At 41.4% G+C, this 24,220-nt stretch overlaps 1 protein-coding gene across 1 annotated transcript in view; it reads left to right on the top strand.

Moving 5' to 3' along the window:
- LOC115134543 (GRAM domain-containing protein 2A) overlaps positions 1-21,902 on the top strand; it is a 58,525-nt gene extending 36,623 nt beyond the window's left edge. The window contains exons 4-12 of the mRNA XM_029668638.2: positions 115-187; positions 1,489-1,592; positions 8,536-8,634; positions 11,988-12,059; positions 12,730-12,792; positions 14,475-14,655; positions 17,273-17,366; positions 18,011-18,118; positions 20,259-21,902. Coding sequence (XP_029524498.1) covers positions 115-187; positions 1,489-1,592; positions 8,536-8,634; positions 11,988-12,059; positions 12,730-12,792; positions 14,475-14,655; positions 17,273-17,366; positions 18,011-18,118; positions 20,259-20,262 — 798 coding nt within the window. The 3' untranslated portion in view covers positions 20,263-21,902. The remainder of the gene's footprint in view (positions 1-114; positions 188-1,488; positions 1,593-8,535; positions 8,635-11,987; positions 12,060-12,729; positions 12,793-14,474; positions 14,656-17,272; positions 17,367-18,010; positions 18,119-20,258) is intronic.
- Positions 21,903-24,220: the final 2,318 nt, after the last annotated feature.

Genomic DNA, 24,220 nt, shown 5'->3' with positions numbered 1-24,220 from the left:
ACATGGCCATCAACTTTTTTTCAAGATTCCGTTTGGGAGAAGTAAAACAGTAACATTTTCTGAAAGGAACCTCACCCACCTCCCCCTTCTCTCACCCCTGTCTACCCCTTACAGACCGTCAGCAAGTACAATTCCCAGTACCACAAGCTGTTCCAGACCGTGCCCAAGGAGGAGATCCTCATGAAAGGTAAGTCAGGGGAAATTGAACACTGTCCACACATCAGACACTGTGTCCATACTACTAGAATGCTCCTGTACTTAGAATGCACGCCCAGCACATTGCTTCATACAAAGTGATATGCCATCTGACGGCTTGGGTTGAATGGGTGCATGACATTTGTGGGAAGATCAATACAATACAATACAATACAGTGCAAGAAAACACCATTTGAATTGGGAGTGCTGAACTGCACTGTGTTTGAATGGGGTTTGCATCACTCTAATGTGCATGGGGTTGACTTGACACTAAACTAGATATGGCTGTGCTGCTACAGTACAACGGTTGAGATGTAGGCTATTCATATAACTTGCAATGCCTTGCTTCTCCTGCCCGGCATATGGACATTCACACTGTCATCAACCACGTCAAACTCGCTAGTCGCTAAAAAGCCGGCAAAGTGGTATTTTTTTAGGTTACAAATTCATTTGGGATTATGTGACTTGAGCCAGAGTCAAATCCATTCCTTTTTCGTTACAAATCACTGTCCGCTGGCTGTCAGAATCACGTCGTCAATCTCCTTACAGCTTCACAGTGCTTCCTAGCCGCCTGCTTTCCACTCCACAGTGTCTTCCTCTCCCTTCTCTTTCACTACTGTTCTCTTTTTCTCTCTCTTTCCGCCTCTCTCTCTCTTGACCACTCTCCCCTTTCTCCTCTCTGTACCAGCCTGCTGCATTCAGCTGGAAATGGAAGTTGGACAGCTGAATGCATTCAACCGCCTTTATTAAGCCAAAAGCCCTCTGAATCAGAGAGGTGCGCGGGGGGGGGGGCATAATGAGGCCGTGATCAAAAGCCTCTCCAATCACAAGTTGCCATTTTGGACTGTTTGTGTTTTGGTCATGACTCATATTTTGTGACGTTAGTTCATAATCTGTGTTAGAACAGAATTGAGTTTATTTATGGTATTTATGGTTAATAATTTGTGGTACGGGCGTCTAAAGATTGACGTGTTAGTATGCATGCCCTAAAGACAATATTTACGGGGGAAAGGAAAATGACATAATGATATTGCAAGTTGAGTTGTGTTTCTATACTAAAGGAAATCATCACTAGCCAACGGTATTCCACAGTCCCATACACTTCAGCTGTATCCCACAGCCACAATGTGTAGGTTTGAAGCCAACTCGTATATATCCCACGCTAGCCTCCAGCTCTGCGGATTCTCCCTCTGGTGTGTGTATTCCCCACAGAATGAAATAGAAAATCATTATATTGTATCTCTATGGTATTCCCGGTCTTATTTGTGTGTTTTTTTCTTCTCCCATTTCCAGTGTATTCCTGCGCTCTTCTCCGAGACATCCTACTTCAGGGCCGCCTCTACATCTCCCGCAACTGGCTGTGTTTCTATGCCAACCTCTTTGGGAAGGACATCAAGGTGAGTGTCAAACAGCCTTGGTGATGTGGTGGTTCATTCGCTCCAGTGGGTCTTCCCTGGTTAGCAGTTACGCTGATGCTGCATAGTTCACAATGGTAAGGAATTGCATCTGCCCTCAACCTTGACACAAAATGGCTCCTCTCTTCTAACAATGGGCGCGTTCGTAAATTCACTCTGGCTATCTACTCCGATTTCAGAGCACTCTCGTTTGAGTGTGCCAGAGCGCAAAATAACGTATGAATTTATGAACGCTCAGCAACTGTTGTATATGGCCGGTGTCAGTAAAAAAGTGTAATTAAATTGTTGCCAGCAGCACAGTTACAGTCACCAACGCTCTGGATAACATGAAAACAACCTAACCAGCTCTGCTCGGGTGGTTAAAATGGTCAGAGTGAGGTGTTCTCTCATTTGTGTCTGGGCCGAGCTAGCAAGCTAGCCAACATTAGCTTGCTAGCGCATTTACAAACACACCAAATATGAAGACCTGTGTTGAAAATAAATAATAGACTTATCATCATACCTATCAATGCTTATATAGCGTTGTTGGTACGGTCATTCCCGTTGATAACAGGCTCTCATTTTTACCTCCACACTGTCCATTGACTAAAGATCATTGAACATAAATGGGTGTTTCTCTGTTCAATTGCTGATGGTTTCTCTCTTTGAAATAGAGAATTAGGCTGTCCGATAGAGACTTATATCCTCTGCAATTTACAACCTGAACACAAAAGACATTCAAATGAGTCGCACTTCATGCATGTTTCCCTCTATTAAGTCCGTCATTCAAACGGCTTATTTGCTCATGTTTCCTAGTTCAGATAATTGAGCTTGAACAGTTAAAATGGCCTGTTTGATGTGGTTATTGAAAATAAGTACAATAAAGTGACACGATAGTCAGGTTATTTATTGAACAGCAAACAGTTTTACAAGATGTTGAGTCCATTTACAGTAAAGGAAATTGAGTTGAGCACCAATTTCCTTCTTTACAAATCATTACTTTCCACGACGTCACGGGACACAACATAAAATGTACTGGCGAAAGGGGAAAGTACGTTCTGAATAATACAATTGTTGGTCAGTCAAGTGTAAAAAATGTTTTCAAGAGGAAAGGGTATTTTGTATTGTATTCCTATGAAATAACCGAATTCTATTGAATGGATAAAGCATAAGCCTAACAAGGCTATTTTAAGCTCAAAGACCCGTTCACCAGCCAGTCATTTGAAGTGACTGAAGATTAAGCACGGTGTCAACTCGCCCTGAACCCAGCGATCAATCTATTCCGCTGGAATAGACCTTTACTTGTTCCTTATCTCACACTGTTCCGCTCCCCCTTTCTTTAAATGGGCACAAAGTCCCAAGATTGGGGTGCATAGTTATGTAGCGGAAAGGTCACACAGCTCATTTTTTTGTCATGTGCCGTGTGTCTACTCTTAACTCAGCAAATGGTATCCCAAACACTGTTCTGTACAGAATACAATGCTGGTTCTAAATGTTTGCAAGTCATCCGGCTCAGATTCCCCATGTATAAATGGATTGGGTAGAATATAATGTCCATGTTAGTTGCTCTCAATATGCAACAATAATGCCATTGCAATGAGAATGTGCAAATAACAATGTTACCTTAATGTGTCCTTGTTGACTGACTGATTACTAAGGGAGTGAAGGGATGCTACGCTTAACACTAGAAAAGCCTGGCCTCATTGGACCCCCCTTCGGGCCAATGACGTGTCTTCTGAACGTCAACATTCTAGTAAATACATTTCATATACAGTACCAGTCAAGAGTTCGGACATATGTGAAATAACACATATGGAATCATGTAGTAACCAAAAAAAGTGTTAAAAAAATACAAATATATTTTCTATTTGAGATACTTCAAAGTAGCCACCCTTTTCCTTGATGACAGCTTTGCACACTCTTGGCATTCTCTCAACCAGCTTCATTAGGTAGTCACCTGTAATGCATTGCAATTAACAGGTGTGCCTTGTTAAAAGTTAATTTGTGGAATTTCTTTCGTTCTTAATGCGTTTGAGCCAATCAGTTGTGTTGTGACAAAGTAGGGTTGGTATACAGAAGATAGTCCTATTTGTTAAAAGACCAAGTCCATATTATGTCAAGAGAAGCTCAAGTAAGCAAAGGGAAGTGACAGTCCATCATTACTTTAAGACACGAGGGTCAGTAAATGGAGAACATTTCAAGAACTTTGAACGTTTTTTTCAAGTGCAGTCACTAAAACAATCCAGCGCTATGATGAAACTGGCTCTCATGAGGATCACCACTGGAAAGGACGTCATTAGAGTTAACTGCATCTCAGATTGCAGCCCGAATAAATGCTTCACAGAGTTCAAGTAACAGACACATCTCAACATCAACTTTTCAGAGGAGGCCTTCATAGTCGAATTGCTCCAAAGAAACCACTACTAAAGGACACCAATAAGAAGAAGAGACAGAGTAGGTGAACGGATGATCTCCGCATGTGTTGTTCCCACCGTGAAGCAGGGAGGAGGAGGTGCGATGGTGTGGGGGTGCTCTGCTGGTGACACTGTCTGAGATTTATTTAGAATTCAAGGCACACTTAACCAGCATGGCTACCACAGCATTCTGCAGCGATACGCCATCCCATCTGGTTTGAGCTTAGTGGGACTATCATATGTTTTTCAACAGGACAAGAGTTATTTGACCAAGAAGCAGAGTGATGGAGTGATGCATCAGACCTGGTCTCCACAATCACCCAACCTCAAACTGATTGAGATGGTTTTGGATGAGTTGGACCACAGAGTGAAGGAAAAGCAGCCAACAAGTGCTCAGCATATGTTGGAACTCCTTCAAGACTGTTGGGAAAGATAATGCCAAGACTGTACAAAACTGTCATCAAGGCAAAGGGTGGCTACTTTGAAGAATCTCAAATATAAAATATATTTGGATTTGTTTAACAATTATTTGGTTACTACATGATTCCATATGTGTTTCATAGTTTTGATGTCTTCACTATTATTATACAATGTAGAAAATAGTAAAAATAAAGAAAAGCCCTTGAATGAGTAGGTGTGTCCATACTTTTCAGTGTTGTTGTGCACTTGTCAGCACCCTTTTACGTTTCACAGGGTTGTTAACCCCTTTGACTCTCCACTAAATGTAATTGATGGTATTATTTTGGCCACCCTGAGCAATCCCGTTATACCCCCTGTCATTAGAACTAAGTGAAAAAGCAAGGAATACCCCCAAATAAGATAATTTGTCTGAGTAATAATGCATGGTGTAAAATACTTGGAAAAAGTACAGAATAAACAACAGAATGACATTAGAACTAAACAATTCACTCTGTGATGAAACTGAGAATTGTAGGCCGGCTTTTCCCATAGTCAGGTTTTTGGTCTTATGTTTCGTTGTCATGCTGAGATTTTGAAATAAAGTCGTCTTGGGTACTTCAGAAAGGGATCATCAAAGATTCACATCAATATAACACTTTAGAACCCGTAGTGGCCATCAGCCGTCTTTCTTTAAATTACTATAGCGTTGGTTTTCTAACAGTAATATCTGTCAATATCGCAAAATGAACTTGCTAACAACCTGTTGTCGTATTCGGGTGGCTGTTGTCGTCAACCAGAAACCGGAAACAGAGTATGCTGTCATTTGACTTTTAAAAGGAAAAAAAAATCACTTAATTACTCAAAATAACGGTACTGAAGTGACCACGACTTTTCAATGTGGAAGAGGCTGTATCTATCTTGGTTGGTGATACGGATAAGCACACGTCCTTGCACTTTGAAAGCGATGATGTCGAGGTGAGTGAAATAAGTAAACAGCAGATGTATGTTTGGTGTTGTTGACGTTTAATCTATGAAATTTGGGGAATAGCTATCACATTAGCTAATCCTGTCATTTTCACTTGCTTGGTACAGTCGAGCACATCCGCGGTGGAGCAGGAGCTTGAATGATAGCTCTCTCATGGAAATATTTGCGGTGTATGAATTGAATTTATTTTGGGCAACAGACATATACAACGAAATGAGGATATCACTTGAAGGTATTCATTGAAACGCTTGTTTCCAACGTTTTTCAAGAACAATAACACAAATGATTAAAAGACAAGACAAAATTACAAACAACTATAAAATTTATATTGAGATCCTAAAAAGTGTCACTATTCACTGCACTTCTCCCTAACCTTAAAAAATCAAAAAAAAAATTCAATTAATTTCACATTAAAACAATCTTTTAATTGCACATCATACCGATCCTTCAAATAAATCCACCTGACCAGCAGTAGGAGGCACAAGTGGAGTGGTTTAGCTGTATATAGTCACCTAACTAATGTGTTGTTATGTCTTGTTTCTACTGATGTAATTGATATGGAAACGGCTCAAGTGGCTTGCTATAGCTAGCTAGCTAGCCAGCTAGTCTGTCAGGCAAGAAAAGTTGTGTGTGGCGGTAAATTTGGAAAGCGTCAACCTCAGCTGTCACTTTCACTAGCTAGCCTTACAGACAACCAGCTAACTTCGCATTTATCTGTTGGGTTTATGTCATGGTTTGTCATATTTGCTAGATACAGATATTCATAGGCTATACATTGCCTAGTTTTCCTATTATTTGACAGCTTACCTGTCGTGTTAAGGTAGATGCCCGCGCAGTTGAGCTCATATGATATTGAGTTGCAGTGATATCTGTTTACATAGCTAGCTAGCAAGTTGCTTGTTTTGTTGTGTTTCTACCGATACAATTCATTTGGAATCTGTCCCAGCTCCGTAACTAATCAGCTAACATTGGCGAACTCTGTACCACATACTTTGACCTGTTACCGTCTATGGAAAGTAATCTGACCATGGGTATGGAAGTGTGTACCCTATATAGCCTTTATGGTTATAATCTGACCCATCTATAAACATATTCATGAACGTCTTTTTCCGTGTCTCTCCTGTCTGATTATCCATCAGTCGGATGGACATTCTGAACTAGGAAACAATCTGGCCACTAAGGGCTTCATAAAAAATATATATATATAGAATAGTGTCATGATGATTGTGTGTGTGTGTGTGTGTGTGTGTGTGTGTGTGTGTGTGTGTGTGTGTGTGTGTGTGACCCCAATATAATTCTAGAATGCTGCTGTATATTATTGAGAATTTTCAAAATAATGCACATTTTCTCACACATTTCAAACAAACAGACACAGCTCAAAAACAAAGAACAAATGACAATTACAAGTTACCTTATTTTTAAAGAGCACAACCTCTTATTTAATATTACACCACATGCATGTCAGTAGGAATAAGACTCAGTGTCAATTGTGTAAAAACACTCACTATCAAAAAACGATTAAGACGCAACCCAACAAAAATCTCTAGAGTATTTCAATTGTAGTAAATGTGACTAAATTGCTCCCTCAAAATGTACCAAGTATAATATATTATACTAATACATATTATTATATTATTATATTATATATATATTATATTATATATTATTATATTCAGAAAGTATTTCAAAACTCACACAAAGTAAGCTATTTGATTAACAACTATTCCTACTTCTGGAAAAATGCAAACAACTATTCAGAGACTATTTCAAAATGCAGATAAGATTTAAGATAAGATTTAGTACAGACCAGGCTGGACACAAAATGTAGAAATAGTAGCCTACTTTGACAAAAATTCAGTGAATGCAACAAGTATTAGGTAGAGACAAGATACAAAACAACTGTTCAGAGACAATTTTAAAAAGAAAAAAGCCCTTCAAACTTCACCTGCTTTTAAATTATGAGTTACAACTCGGTTCACACGCCTTGGTGCCACCCTCTTGGCTCCCCTCTTCCTTCCACTGTAGTCATATCACAAAGTGAATGCACAAGCTGCATTTTGAATGCCTTCAGGGACCAGCACCTGCGGTTTCTGGGAAGGGGCCTTTGCAGGGTCCCGCAAAGAATGTATGCATTTATGATGGACATTTTGAGCATCCCCAAAACATATTCTTCCACTTTTTTTGCCCGTGGATTCAACACTGTAATAGCTTCTCATTTGGTCAAGATGGTCAACTACACTCCTCATTTTCTTGTTGTAATCCATTATAAGGTCTGGAAGAGAGAGCCGTTTCTACCACTTTTAAAAACAACTCCAAACCCCCTGCCTTTCACTTTAGGCACATGCTGTGAGGTACAAGCGTGAATCTTGTGACTTGGGGCAGACAAACTCCATGGAAACGTAGGCTCCCCTCTCGGGTTTTCTCTCCCTCTTCCTCCTTCTCTCACTCTGGATCCTCCTCTACCTCTGCTTCCTCCTCTCCCTCTTCCTCCTCCTGTCCCTTTTCCACCTGCTCTTCCTCCATGTTCCTCTTCAAAAAAAACAACTAGTTAGCTGACTACAGTATATACAGCTAAACACTATTTCAAAGAGACCGAGAGCAATCATTCGAGCTCCACCGCTGATGCTCTCACCTGTACCAACCAAGTTATCATGACATGACTTGTTCATCTGAGAACGAATCCACAAGTTTCACAGCATCAAACATCGACAACACCAAACATATATCTGCTGTTTACTTATTTCAATCACCTCGACATCATCGCTTTTCTGCCCCAAATATATAAACATTTAAATGACAATACCCTGTTTCCGGTTTCTGCTTGATGACAATAGCCACGCAAATACGACAACAGGTTTATTAGAGTCAATTTTGCGATATTGACACAAATATTATTGTTAGATAAGAAAGGCCGTTGACGGCCGCTATGGTTTTTGAGTTAAATATATTACTGTGCTTTGAGTGTTGCGAATTCAAGTATTTTTGGGGGGTAAAGTTTAGGAAATGTCAAGGATGGGGCGGGACAGTTAAAAAGTTGTTTTTAGTCAACATGACGCTCTTGGCTCTCCTAGTGCTGCGGGAGTAAAGGGATGCTATGCTATTAGGCTATGAAGTGCAGGTGCTAATCATGTTTGCTTTTCCTCTACAGGTGGCCATTCCAGTGGTGTCAGTACGGCTGGTGAAGAAACACAGGACAGCAGGCCTAGTACCTAACGGGTTGGCCATCACTGTGGACACCAGCCAGAAGGTATGACTCAGCATAGTACAGCAGCACAATGCAATATGGCTCTACCACTCACAGACAGCTAGCATTATCTAGGTGTTAACCCTAACACTTTAAGAGTTTTTGTTCTTCATAGAAGAGTTTCGAGCAGGCCCGGGTAAGTGTTTTTTCGGGACACCTATGTCCAAACACTATTAAAAAAAATATTTAGTAAAATATATATACTGTATATAAACTACCGTTCAAAAGTTTGGGGTCACTTAGAAATGTCCTTGTTTTTGAAAGAAATGCACATTTTCTGTCCATTTAAAATAACATCAAATTGATCAGAAATACAGTGTAGACATTGTTAATGTTGTAAATGGCTATTGTAGCTATAAAAGGCAGATTTTCTTCATGGAATATCTACAGAGGCCCATTATCAGCAACCATCACTCCTGTGTTCCAATGGCATGTTGTGTTAGCTAATCCAAGTTTATAATTTTAGAAGACTAATTGATCATTAGAAAACCCTTTTGCTATTATGTTAGCACAGCTGAAAACTGTTGTCCTGATCAAAGAAGCAATAAAACTGGCCTTCTTTATACTAGTTGAGTATCTGGAGCATCAACATTTGTGGGTTCGATTACAGGCTCAAAATGGCCAGAAACAAAGAACTTTCTTCTGAAACTCGTCAATCTATTCTTGCTCTGAGAAATTAAGGCTATTCCATTCGAGAAATTGCCAAGAAACTGAAGATCTCGTACAACGCTGTGTACTACTCCACAGAACAGAACAGCGCTAACTGTCTGTAGCCAGGATAGAAAGAAGAGGGGGAGGTTCCGGTGCACAATTGAGCAAGAGGACTAGTACATTAGAGTGTCTAGTTCGAGAAACGGATGCCTCACAAGTCCTCAACTGGCAGCTTCATTAAATAGTACCCGCAAAACACCAGTCTCAAAGTCAACAGTGAAGATGTGACTCCGGGATGGTGTTTTAAGAAGGTCATACCCAGGATAATTTAGCTATTTGATTTTGAATTTGAAGACCCCTTGAAGTATCAAAATAAATATATACAAAAATGATTTAATGGAAAAATTGTATTTGGCCCTATCTGGCAAATCCATATTATAGTAAGAACAGCTCAAATAAGCAAAGAGAAATGAGTCCATCATTACTTTAAGACATGGTCAGTCAATGCGGAACATCTCAAGAACTTTGAAAGTTTCTTCACGTGCTGTCACTAAAAACATCAAGAGCTATGATGAAACTGGCTCTCATGAGGACTGCCACATGAAAGGAAGATCCACAGTTACCTCTGCTACAGAGTACAAGTTCATTTGAGTTACCAGCCCAAATAAATTCTTCAGAGTTCAAGCAACAGACACATCTCTACATCAACTGTTCAGAGGAGACTGCATGAATCAGGCCTTCATGGTCAAATTGCTTACCATAATATGGACTTGCTTCTACCAAATAGGGCTATCTTCTCTATACCAACCCTACCTTGTCACAACACAACTGATTGGCTCAAACGCATTAAGAAGGAAAGAAACTCCACAAATGTAATTTTAACAAGGCACACCTGTTAATTGAAATGCATTCCAGGTGACTACCTCATAAAGCTGGTTGAGAGAATGCCAAGAGTTTGCAAAGCTGTCATCAAGGCAAAGGGTGGCTACTTTGAAGAATCTAAAATCTGAAATATATTTGGACTTGTTTAACACTTTTTTGTTTACTGCGTGATTCCATATGTGCTATTGTGTAGTGTTGATGTCTTCACTAGTATTCTACAATGTAGAAGTGACCCTTGAATGAGTAGGGGTGTCCAAACTTTTGACTTGTACTGTACTTCAAAACGGAGAACACCATCATTTTCGTGAGTCTCGACTCGACTCTAGGTGGTTAAGACACTTTGTGTCCTTTATTTTGGCAGTTACTGTACCTGTAGTTTGTTCTCAACAGACACTGCTCTGATTTGAGAATATACAACATATCAGGTTAAAGGCCCAGTTCAGTCAAAAATGTGATTTACCTGTATTTCTACACTATGAGGTAGGAATAGTACTGTGAGCATCTGTGTGAAAAGACCGCCTGAAATTTCAGCTTTTTTTGTGGGATGGAGTTTTGGTGACCAGGCATTAAATGTGTTAATATACCAATAAGAAAGTGTTCCGAACCTCTCTGGCAATAATAGCTAGGTTTCCCCTCCCCACTCTGACCACTCCCAGACAGTCCTAGCAAAATTCTAGCTTGAGAAATTGCTCTTTGCTCGAAGCTATTTTTGTTCCTTTTTTACTATTTTAATGGAAAAGAATCACAGTAAGGTTACTCAGAAATGATTTGATATTGAGATAAAAATGGCGCTTATTGGACCTTGAAAGGTCAAAGGTCACATCCATGTTCACCTTATTGACTATATACAGTTCTTCAGAGGTGTTTGCTTTGAGGATATGAGCTGTTTATTTGTAAATGAATTAACATATTTTTCTGTACTTCATTTATCTCTGTGTCAGAAGCCCATTCTTCTTGCTGGCCCGATGGCCAGCAAAAATTCTTTCTTTTTATTGGAAGCCTCCACACTCGATGGATCTTAATATTTTTGGATGTGATTTATATGGAGTAGTCTACAGCTTGCATTCATGGAGCTATAGAAGACACGTTGACCCAATGGCTTCTTGCTACTTAATCACTTCGTGATGTATTGCTTTGAGTTTTTCTTGTTTTTCTTTCTTTAATTAGATCCATTGGGTCCTCAATGGGGTGGGATTGGGATGGGGGAGGGGGGGTTTGTAACTTCATTCTGTTTTGTTTGCTTTTCTTTATTTAATTAGATCCATTGGGTCCTCTGTGTGGGGGGGTTGGGGATGATCGTAAAAAGGAATGTACAGCGATCAGGGTGCTTGCGTTTTGTTTCAAACGGTAACTCAAGAGTCTGTTCTCGTTCTTCTACAAGTTAGTGGTGTGATGTAACAGGGCTCCTGACACAGCAAACACCTTTTATGGGGTTTTACGGTCCTTAGTGATGATGGCTAAAGCTGCTGACTGCCACCTGCCTTTGTTTTGTCTTTCATGAATTAGAGAAGCTGAGTAGGGGGAGACAGCTCTCACATAACTTCAATGACTAAATGTGTTTTGGGAATAGTGGTCTAAAGCAACAAAAGAAATGGAATGGGTAACACTTACTATACACCTATTGTCTGTTTCATTTATCTAGTGCACAGCTGGATTGATTGGCTGAAGCTACTCAGTCATTGCATGTCATAAAAATGTCAGTTGACAAGTGAGAAATCTAATGTTGTTGATAACCTGTGCATCTTCACATTTGCTGTAATAGACCGTCAAAGATAGTGGATTTATTTGTATTTTTAACCCAAGTGTCTTGTTCTCTCTTGCAGTATGTGTTTGTGTCCTTGCTGTCCCGAGACAGTGTCTACGATGTCCTCAGGAGGATCTGTACACACCTTCAGGTGCGGAATAACCTCACAATATGCCATTGTCAAAGGGTCTTTAGTATACCAGTAGATGTGGTAAAAGGTCAGTGGAACGCAGCCCTTGGGGGAGAGAAGTTTGCCGGATGGGCGCACACTAACCAAGTTGATATTTGCCAAATCCATCATGATTGCTGTATTGTAACAGGCCCACAATGTGGTTACTAAAGTCCCGTTTGGATACATTTAGCTGTTTTCAGTGCATAACATTTAGAAAGTTGTCCCTTTTTCTGGTTTAGAAAAAGTGGTTGCTAAATGCTAGCTCCCGTTCGTGTAAGCTGATGGCATAGCTAGCATACAGAAATTGTTGGTGGCAGTCAGACGTTATTTTACTGTAATGTAGATGATGATATTGACATCCATACAAGCATTATACACCGATTTTTTACCTCAACATAGTGTGAAATACACCTAAACAATAGCTTGAATGGGCTAATTTTGCTTGGGGGCAATGAGGCGATTCGGGATCTTTCCCCCCACTCGTTTCCATGGCATTTCCATTGTTTTGGTCGAGATCCATTGACCTCTTTACCTCATCCATGGTCTGTGAGATTGAGCAGATATCGTGGATATCAATACTGATGTGTAGTTACACAATAGAGAACTACTAATTACTGTAGTTACAATGTAACCTTATTTTCCTCCTTAGGTGAATGGGAAGAAAAGCCTTAGCCTGAAGCAGTACTTGGAGGAGCCTAGCTCACTATCTATGGTAAGCCCAGCCAGTACACACAACGACACTACTCTGGGTGCAGTACAGTAGGATAAATATGGTAGCCTGGGTGCCAAGCGGTTTCTGCTCTCTTACAAACATGGAACGAGTGACAAGGAGTTAGCAAGAGATCAAAACACAGTCTCGCACCCAGGATACAGTTGTGGTGCAACCAACCCTGCTTTACACAACAGTCTAGATCCATCTGCTACTGTTTGTTGACCAGCTGCCAAAGACCATAAATTGAACTTGGCAATGTGCAATTTACAGCATCCCTGTACTTTATAGTAAGTGTGTGTAGGGTCAAAGAGATAGATGGGGTCATGTAGTGTAGCGTTAGAATTATGCAAGTCAGAGATAGGCATTTGTTAAAGATGTCTATTTTTTTTACTTTTACTGTTGGAAAGCAACATCCCAAGTATGAGCACAGTAAAGTACACACACTTTATGGTAAAAAAAAATGTTTGAGCAAAATAGAGTTTTTTTAGACCCTACTGCAAGGAGACTGGAGTGGTTTGAATATGCCCCTACACATTACTCAACGTGACTCTCATAGTAGTAAATTGCACTACTATACTGAACAAAAATAGAAACGCAACATGCAATTATTTATAAGATTTTACTGAGTTACAGTTCAAACTGTATAAGGAAATCAGTCAATTGAAATAAATTCATTAGGCCCTAATCTATGGATTTTGACGATGTAGGCAGTTTATGGTAGAGAAAGTAACATAAAAGTATCTGGCAACAGCTCTGGTGGACATTCCTGCAATCAGCATGCCAATTGCACGCTCCCTCAACTTGAGAAACCTGTGGCCTTTTATTGTCCCCAGCACAAGGTGCACCTGTGTAATGATCATGCTGTTTAATCAGATTCTTTCTATGCCACACCTGTCAGGTGGATGGATTATCTTGGCAAAGGAGAAATGCTCACTAACAGGGATGGAAACAAATTTGTGCCAAATTAGCTTTTTGTGCGTATGGAAAATGTCTGGGATTTTTTTTTTTTCAGCTCATGAAACATGGGACCAACACTTTAATATTTTTTGTTCGGTGTATATACACTGAAGCATGCTTCTGGCCTTCCTTGTCAATTGTAAGTCCTCTTAAGAATACGATAAGCGGAGTGCCTCAAACTGCTGTTTTTAATCCTTTAGTAGACCCTTTTTTTTATTGTTGCCGTCATCATGGGTGAAGGACATCATGGGTTATTAAGAAGCTTAGCATGCTGCTATTTTACTCAGGTGAAAGTCAAATGTTTTTTTAGAGCTACTAAAGCAATAATAATCCACTCAGTGATGTGAGTGCTTAAAAAGGACCTCAAACTCGAACTGCCCTTCTAGCCTTTTCTCCTCTTGATCTTGTTTTTTACTCACTGGCATAATGGTAGGTTCCAATTCGTTTACAAAAAAAAACATATCCAAATTAATAACAGCCGCTGAGAAAAATGGCCAATATATAGACAAAGAGAATGCCCACTCACTGTTTCGCTTCTCCCAAACGTGATAATTTAACAAAGCTTAGGCAATACAATCCCTAACGTGTCAACCAAAAACATTGTGATTATATCGCCCAAACGTAATTAAAGATACCTTTTCCTTTCAGCCTCTCTCAACTTCATCTCCTCTCTTCCTCTGCGGGCCTCTCCTCTCTTCCCCTTGCTCCTCTCCTCCCTCATTCAGGATGAGTTCCCTGTGGTCAATGACTTCCCTCCAGTGTTGAAGTGGAGGAGAAAGCCGTCCATTCCGTCCGTGTCCTCCTCTCTCCCAGACCTCCTGGGGAACTCCACCAGCAGCCTGAGTGCAGTGGACACCCCCTACCTACCCACTGAGGTTCCACTGACATTGAAGAGTAAGATCAAAGGTAAGCCCCGCTCAATCATCAATGTTCATGGGGCGACAGATTTCTTGGGTTGGAAAGGATTATTTTGGATTGAAAAAATGACTCCAGGCTGCACATAAACGCCTAAAGCCTGATAGAAAGTATGTAGAAATTATAATGGACCTATGACCTATATATTTGGAAATAACTGCCCTTTTTCCAGTCCACAAATAGATTTTGACAAACAAATCAGTCCAAACAAAAGTATTCGCAACCTTCCTTTTGAATTTTTCAAATCTTATGTGGATTGAAACCCTCAATGTTGCTTGCCCCTAGAGGTTAAAGAGGTAAACCTGGCCACAAGTCCTACAAATGGTGTACATGTTTTAGGACCTCTGTCAGGTCTGTGTTCAAAGCCTAAATCATACAGCAGGTATCCTCAAACAGTGGACAATAACCTAACCACTGGTCCAAGGTCAGATATTTTCCAGCCCTTGTATGGCCTAGGTTAGGATTGGGATGACGGTAATCTGATCCATAGAGGCAACCTTTCATCCATCACACTGTCAGCACTCTCACAAACAGCCTGTCATGTTTCTTTCCCTCTCAAGCCCTCCCCCCCCCACACACACACACACACAGAGGTGGCAGGCTATGAATAGACCCAGCTCAGTTGTAGCTTGCATGGGTGCCTGACTGACGTTTTTTTTTTAAATCCAACAACAGACGGGCAACGACAAGCTAACTTATACATACTTATACATTTAAATGTAAGCTAGGCCCTGTTTTGGTTCTCTGTGCCTGACGGTAGTCTCTCATGACAGACGGGTACCGAGATAACTCTTGACAGAAAAGAGGACTATTAGCCGATATCTCTTCCTTCCTCCACACGCAAGCTGTTTTTGCTAATGTAGCCATTGGAGTCACCTTTTGGGCCACAAGTCACACGCTATTGACTCGCACACTGATAAGTAGGGATCTATGGCTACTAATTACCCAGCCGATAGTCTTTTTCTAACCAGCGTGCATAGAGACACGTACGTTCTCCAATAAACTACCTGAACTCTTGATTTTTGTATGAGCTCAACTTCTTTTTTTTCTTCTTATTTCCCTTCTACTGGCTAGAGCAGAGATGGGCAACTGGTGCCCACCCCCTTTTTTTTTTAGGCCGGGGACCAATTAATAAAAGGAATAAAATTTTAAAAAATACATTTGAACTCGACATACTTTTCCTTGAGAGTTAGAGGAATAGAGTACACAAGGTGCAATTTCGAAATTTGGTTGTGCATCAGCATCAGCAGATTGGTAAATTAGTCTCGTGGCCAGCAATCTAAACTTCTAGTAAGCAGTTTAGGTAGGGTGGAGGCAAACGTTTGCCGTTTTCACTATGGCAAAAGGTGTAGAATTGCAGCAAATTAGCGGTAAAACTGAAGAAGAAAAAATTCTCCGCCCCGTGGCAAAATGAGAAGAATTGCTTGAAATTAGTTATACAATAGCAAAGTCTTCTCTCCGCCACATGGCAAAATGTGTAGAATAGCAGGATTATAGCATTAATTATTAAGCCAGTGAGGAGTTTATGTGTGGTGATCGCAATGAGTGTCAAATTTAGTCAAGATAAACTTTTATTGCTATTTTGATATGTGAGGCATATTTACTCTAATAGAAGGAACATAATGCTTAGGTTGTTACAAGTGTACTGATATAAGTGTGATGCACGTGACATCCCGGCATCTTTGAGAAAAAAACACTTGACATCGGAGTAGTCCCTGTTGAAATTCGAGACGTTCTGTACATATTCGTGAGGCTAGTCTTAGCATCTCACTCTCCATTGAATACAGGCGGTTGATGTCAACACCCCTCATCGAAGAGTTCAAAAAAGTATTCAAATTACGAGATGTATCCACCAATCCAAAGACAGGAACAGACGGGAGCTTGACAGCCCGCTGTTCTGCTCTGTGGACAACAAATCCCATTGTTAGGGCGAAGACACAAGCATCTCCTCATTATTTCCAGTTCCAGCCTGGAAGGAGGAGAGATGACTAGAAACAATTCGGTTGGCCGTTTTATGTGTGGATTAATTGTCGGAGTAGAGGACCTTGTGCATTTCATGTAAAATAACAACTCAATGTTTATATCCCAGGACAAATTAGCTAGCAACAGCAAGCTAGCTAAATAGGACAAATTAACGTTAGCTAGCAAGTGCAAGCTAACTAGCTAAATTGCCATACACATTTAATGATTTTCGACCTGTCCCCAAATGAATGTCATTGGTCATTGTTTATTGAAAACATAAATATATGTGAGCACTTGTTGTCTCTCAAATATATTGTTACAGTTGTTGGTTAGCTAGCTAGCAATTATTTTACCATATTAGCTTAACAAGATACAACGAGCTGTAGCAAGCCACCTACGATTCCCCACATAGCAGAGTCTTGCCATTGTTGCTAGCTATCTGACCATTCAGAATCACAATGCCAAACGGCCTTCTGCCTCATCGATGTGCGCGCATAATTTTTTGGTGACGTTGTCAGCCGACCCGTCTATAGAGACAGAATAGCTTAATGCTAACGCCTTTTAGCATTGCTCTCTCTTGTGGTGTTGTCTATAGAGAAGCAACAGCTCAACGCTAACCCATTTTGGTCTGTTGTGTTGTGTGCAGAGCGGAGTCTGGAGACGGAGAAGATCCTCCTGGCAGAGCCAGTGCCAGAGCTGGGCCACATGGAGTACCAGCTGCTCAAGTTCTTCATCCTTCTGTGAGTACTGGACAAACTCACCAGGTGCTGTTTGTGTTCTCGTGGCGTAACGAGCACCATAGGAGTTGGCAAGGCAACCCAAACAGATCTGGGACCAGGCTTCGGACGGACCACAATGCACTCACATCACACACAGGGCTAAGGTCCTGTTACTATGGATTTAGGAAGAATATGAATTGCATCGACTTCTTTCCTGGTGTCACCGCTCCTCACCTCCTTCTCAAAACCCATTGGATGAGAAGGTCAGAGGTCCCTCCCCTCTGACCTTCTCGTCCCATGGGTATTGAGAAACACGAGGAGTGACGACGTGAGGAATCAAGGCAATGCAATTGCGATTCTCCCTTGCTGTCATACTGCCACCTGCTGGTCATAGTATTTCTGACCAGTTCATATTACACTTAGTGTACATATTACATTGGCATCTCTTTACATGAGAATTTTTTTTGTAAATGGCATTGCGCTGTTCTTTTTCATGGCTGTTAAGATTTTTATGAATTTTATAGCATGCTTGGGGGAAAAAAAACTATGTTGAAGCTCATGGCACGTCACTCACATAATGATCTATAGGCCTTTTACTATAGCTGTCAGTGTACACGTGTGTGGAAAACAATGTGGTGAAAGTGTATGTCTCTTGTCTCCCTCAGTATCATTCTGCTCATCATGTCCTCCTGCTACCTGGCCTTCCGTGTGTGTAGTCTGGAGCAGCAGCTGTCCTTCCTCAATACACATCCGACAGTGCACATGAGAGAGAGGTGAGGGACACGCATGGGCACACACACATACACGTGCATTGGTTCACACACACAACCGAGAGCGAGAGTTGAGTGTGACACACACACATATAAAGACATATTAGTTTATAATGTAGGTGCACAGGTCGAGAGACGAACTGGAGTAATCAAGGTGACCGACAGTGACACACATTCAATACCACCTTGCACACTCTTGCTTGCATCTAGCTGATCTGGAGTGTCATCATTAGTCCAAACCGTTGCAACTAAAAGGAGAGCTTCTATTGGTCAAATTCAGGTTGGTCCCTCCCTATGCAATTTGGCCAAAATAATCATATCACGATATTTGTCAAATTTATTAAGATATGACGGTATTTTAGGATTTTGAATAAAATAAGTTCTAAATATGCTTCATGAGTAATGCATAACCCTAGGGTGGCAACACATATATTTGAAATGTTTTTTAATGGGGATTTCTACATTCTGATTGTTTTATACTGTTCAATCAAACTTCAACCAAAAGTTGGAATATATTGGATACAGTGTTGTTTGACATGACAACAAATGCAAAATCCAGGGAGGGGTTATTTTAACTGGGTTGGAACCAAAGTGTTGGTCAGTGTTTCCTGGTGGACCCTAATTAGAGGTTCCATTCTAGGTTATCTTACTTGATGTAGCTAAAATATTCATGTTTTGCCTATTCCTCTCTGATTTAGAATATAAAGTAGCACAAATGACATGCTGATCTAGGTCTACACCAGCACTGGTATCAGACTGTATTTATTTAGCTAGCTAGCTACGTTTGCTCTGACTAAGCACATTTAGCCAGCTAACTATCGATGAGTATTAGTGGCTAACACAATTTATTTTAGCAGACAGTAAGATGCACAAGCTAATAGTGTCATCATAGAAGGCTTGTGGATTTACAGTACGTTAAGAAGCGAAGTGGAAAGCAGCGCCGCTGTCACCATCTTGTTGCATCTGCAGCATTGACCAGGCAGACAGTCACTGCGGGTAAACAGCAAGCGAAGTGGCTGGCTGTGACTCGTGGTAGAGCACTCTCCTTGGGTGACGGGGGGTGGGGCTTGGCGTGTGTGGAAGGAGAGCGGGAGAGAGACTCCTCAAGTAGCAAAAAGAGTGAACTATAAAAAATAAAAAGCTGGCATTGCACGCGGTGGAGTAGCGTAACACATTAAACAAACCATACATTGAAATACCGTAATACAAGGTGAAATAAAAACCCAAACTGGTACGTGCATCAATACCGGTATATAGTCAAATACGGCATGCCGCCCAGCCCTAGGTCCCTTCGTTCAGAAATGTTTCGCGACAGAATCCGTGGAATGAATACAACCCAAAAGCTTACCTTGACTTGGAAGAGTTGCAGTGTTGGATAGCCTTAGCCAGCTAGCTAACATAGATAGCATTCCTCTCTGTTTGATTCAGGTCGGTGAATAGGCTAAATTAGCTGCATTAGCTAAGTAGGTGAAAAGTGAACTATGCTTCTTCTCCTGGCGTCACCAGAAAATGCTAACATACATTTTTTCAGGGATACAGTATTTGCAACCTAACTTCTGTTTCCTCTGAAAAACGGAAGCGGGAACTCCGCTCAGGCATCTTTCTACGCCTGCCACATTAGGTTCGTGAAAGGTAAACTAGTTACTATCTCCCTCTCTCTCTGCTGCGTCTCCTTCATTTCTCGAGAAATGTATTTGTTGAAAACTGTTCAACTATTGTCTTTCTCTGTCTGCGAGTCAACTACTCACCACACTTTATGCACTGCAGTGCTAACTAGCAGAAGCTTATGCTTTCAGTACTAGATTCATCCTCTTATCCTTGGGTGGACAAGTTGTTCATTCATACTGCAAGAGCTTTTGATAGATTGAAGAACGTCCTCCGGAAGTCGTCATAATTACTGTGTAAGTCTATGAAAGGGGGTGAGAACCTCCTAGGTTTTGTATTTGAAATCAATGTACCCAGAAGACGGAAAACTAATCTTTGTTCCCCAGTCCCTTTGTTCATTTCCTATCTCAAGAGAGTGCTGAATGCTTTGATAGGTCATATTTGCTGCATAGTCATATTTTACTAGATATAACATATTCCCACTTCAAGATCAGATAGTGTTATTGCTATGCCAACGTGCATGTTTGTCTCCTCCCAGGTAACACTTGCTGTATGCTGCGTCCCCATTGGACAGATGTCCTGTCAGTCACGGAGGTTCTCCTGATGATTGGGCAAACAGAGACTCGGTTCATTTACCTGTCCGACCATGTAGGTGTGGAGGAGTGCCCTGCTGGTTCAATGAGAAGACAATGACTTGAGAAAAGCCCAGACCTGAAGCAAAAACTGCACTTAAACAGACAGCCTAGTAGGGGGTGCCAGTGAGTCAATAATCCTCTTGTCATTCCCCAGAAAGACTATGGACCCCTCGGACAAGAGACTAGGATGGAATGAGGAGAATGGAGGAGGATCGGAAGTAGAGGACTACAGAGTAGATGTCAATAGGGCTGTGCCAACCAAGCTCACCTGACCTTTGACCTCAATGTCCTTATTTTACTGCCAAGGAATTACAATTACAATTCCAGTCGACTGATCAGACACTTTCGCATTCAGGATTTTAGTCTTTTTTTTTTTTTTTCAGAGACTTTTTCAACAGGAACAGACTGAACCCAGTGGGTGTTTTTTGTGTACACTTTTGTGGAGAGATGCTGCCAGAGAGACTGAAGACAAGGCATTCCATTCCGATAAGGAACTCAACCTGACCTGGTCAAACAGTTCCCACCGCAACCCACCCGGCTATGTTTACTGAGCACCGTCACTAAGGCACGAACTCTCCTGTACCCTAATGAAGAAACTATTTCAATAGACATTATTATCAGAACTTTATCTGCCTGTCAGAATTGTGAGATGATATGCTAGAGTTACGGCTGAATTATAGCGGTCTTGTCATGCAAACTGAAAACATGGTACCGTGTGTGTCAGGTGAGGTGTGTCAGGTGAGGTCGACAAGTCATGAAGTGAAAGGTGCGCTCGTGTGTGCGTGTCAGTGTGGGTGCGTGTTTACGTGTGTATGAGTGTTTTCAACATTATGTGTGCAACTTAAACAAGTGACTAGGAATATCTCAAGGTAGCGTGCAGCTTCTCCACCTGACAAACGATGCCTGCATGTAATGTAACACTAGATATTGACCGAATTGTAAAGCCATTGTCTGTGACACTGTTGCATGGATGTTATCGATGGAGTGCAACTAACGCAGAGTAAAGCAGTGAAGGTATCGAGAGAGACGCAGGTTGACAGTGAATGTCGTTGCTGTTCACTTGTTCCTTAACGTTCCACGTGGAGGTGTGTACTATAGAGATTGTACAGTACTTGAAACCTAATCATTGCATTTCATAGGAGATTATGTATTCATGTCATCCATGGTGTGGAAAAATATTGCATCCACTTCAGCTACTAGGTGCACCTTTTTAAAGCGTATCTGAGGCTGTTTCAGAGAGAATTGTGTAGACTAGAGTGTATTTACTACTAGAGCCTGTATGTATTTATTTGTGTGCAATTTTGTACTGAGTCAGAAAGGCATGTTGTTTTTAGTGAGTCGGTATGGGTGTTTGTTCACTGACGTATTTCTAACATGGGTCGTGTTCATTTTGCACAAAATGGGGGGGGGAAACTGATTTTAAATTAACTACTTGGATTTGTCCAATCGTGCCCTAATGAATACGACCCTGTCTTGCAGTAGGGCTGGAGTCAGCAGTGCCGTGCGTAACTGTGAGACAGCAGTGACTAATAAACAGCCTTCCTTGCCTGTGTCTCTTGTGACCTTTGACCTCTTAAGCACACACTTCCTTACCCGTGCCTCTTGCGACCTTTCACCTCATATAACTGGATCCCAACACTGGAAATGGAAACATCTGGAAGAAATAATGGAGGAACATCAACAGTAGGTCCTCCCCCTACTGACCTACAGCCTATTTACCATGCAGGGGTTACTTTATTACAAGTGTGTGGGATGTTAGTTTAGTTGGGAGAGACTATGGTAAAAACAGTGATGAAATACCCACTCCCTTTCTTATGTATCGGAGGGTTAAATGTATGCATTTATTGTTTGCAGATGTGTTCTAATACTTACAGTGCATTCGGAAAGTATTCAGACCCCTTGGCTTTTTCCACATTATGTTACGTAACAGCCTTATTCTAAAATTGGTTATAAAAAAATGTTTCCCTACACACAATACCCCATAATAACATGGCAAAAACAGGTTTTTATACATTTTTGCAAACATATTAAAAGTAAAAGAGTGAAATATCACATTACATAAGTATTCATAGCCTTTACTCAGTACTTTGTTGAAGCACATTTGGCAGAGATTACAGCCTCGAGTTCTTGGGTATGATGCTACAAGCTTGGCACACCTGTATTTGGGGAGTTTCTCCCATTCTTCTCTGCAGATCCACTCAAGCTCTGTCAGGTTGGATGGGGAGTGTTGCTGCACAGCTATTTTCAGGTCTCTCCAGAGATGTTCGATCGTGTTCATGTCCAGGCTCTGGCTGGGCCACTCAAGGACATTCAGAGACCTGCATTGTCTTGGCTTTGTGCTTAGGGTTGTTGTCCTGTTGGAAGGTGAACCTTCGCCCCAGTCTGTCCTGAGCAGGTTTTCATCAAGGATCTCTCTGTACTTTACTCCGTTAATCTTTGCCTCGATCTTGACTAGTCTCCCAGTCCCTGCTGCTGAAAATCATCCCCACAGCATGATGCTGCCACCATCATGCTTCGCCGTAGGGATGGTGCCAGGTTTCCTCCAGACGTGACGCTTGGCATTCAGGCCAAATAATACAATCTTGGTTTCATCAGACCAGAGAATCTTATTTCTCATGGTCTGAGAGTCTTTAGGTGCCTTTTGGCAAACTCCAAGCGGGCTGTCATGTGCCTTTTACTGAGGAGTGGCTTCCGTCTGGCCACTCTACCATAAAGGCCTGATTGGTGGAGTGTTGCAGAGATGGTTGTCCTTCTGGAAGGTTCTCCCATCTCCACAGAGGAACTCTAGAGCTCTGTCAGAGTGGTGATTGGGTTCTTGGTTACCTCCTTGACCAAGGTCATTCTCCCCCGATTGCTCAGTTTGGCCAGGCCACCAGCTCTAGGAAGAGTCTTGGTGGTTCCAAACTTCTTCCATTTAATAATAATGGAGGCCACTGTGTTCTTGGGGACCTTCAATGCTGCAGACATTTTTTGGTGCCCTGCCCCAGATCTGTGTCTCGACACAATCCTGTCTCAGAGTTCTGCGGACGATTATTTCTACCTCATGGCTTGGTTTCTGCTCTGACATGCACTGTCAACTGTGGGATCTTATATAGACAGGTGTGTGCCTTTCCAAATCATGTCCAATCAATTGAATTTACCACAGGTGGACTCCAATAAAGTTTGAAAACATCTCAAGGATGATCAATGGAAACAGGATGCACCTGAGCTCAACTTCGAGTCTCATAGCAAAGGGTCTGAATACTTATGTAAATAAGGTATCTGTTTTTGTTTTGAATACATTTGCAAAAATAAATAAAAACCTGTTTTTACTTTGTCATTATGGGGTATTGTGTGTAGATTGCCGAGGAACATTTTGATTTAATCCATTTTAGAATAAGGCTGTAACGTAACAAAATGTGGAAAAAGTCAAGGGGTCTGAATTCTTTCCCAAGGCATTGCACATTACTGCTACTAAAGTAGAGTTCATAACGTTGTATGCAACAAATCTGTTTGTGTTACTCAGCAATTAGTTATGGATAAGACAAAGAGCTGATTGTCTATGAGGGGAGGCACATAGGCCGTGTTACTTACTCTGTGTAAAGCAGCCCCCCCCTACACCTCAGGTAGCCTAGCGGTAAGAGAGGCAAGCCAGCAACAGGAGGGTTGCCATTTCGAATCCCGGGTACAATTGGAAAAAAATGGTTGGGAAGTGAGCTGGCAACCAAAGGGTTGCTGGTATCAAATCCTAGATGCCATTGCCTGCCGTTATGCCCCCCCCACACACAACAACAGCTCCCAGGGCGCCCAGTGTGGAAGCCCCCCGCACCTCTCCCCCAAAGAATTGTGTGTCTCTTTTGGAGGGGTTGGGTTAAAAGTGGAAGTT

The sequence above is a fragment of the Oncorhynchus nerka genome, linkage group LG9a (genome assembly GCF_034236695.1).
Source record: "Oncorhynchus nerka isolate Pitt River linkage group LG9a, Oner_Uvic_2.0, whole genome shotgun sequence".
Lineage (NCBI taxonomy): Eukaryota > Metazoa > Chordata > Actinopteri > Salmoniformes > Salmonidae > Oncorhynchus > Oncorhynchus nerka.
Note: the sequence above shows the minus strand (reverse complement) of the source record. Positions and strands in the feature narration are given on the sequence as shown.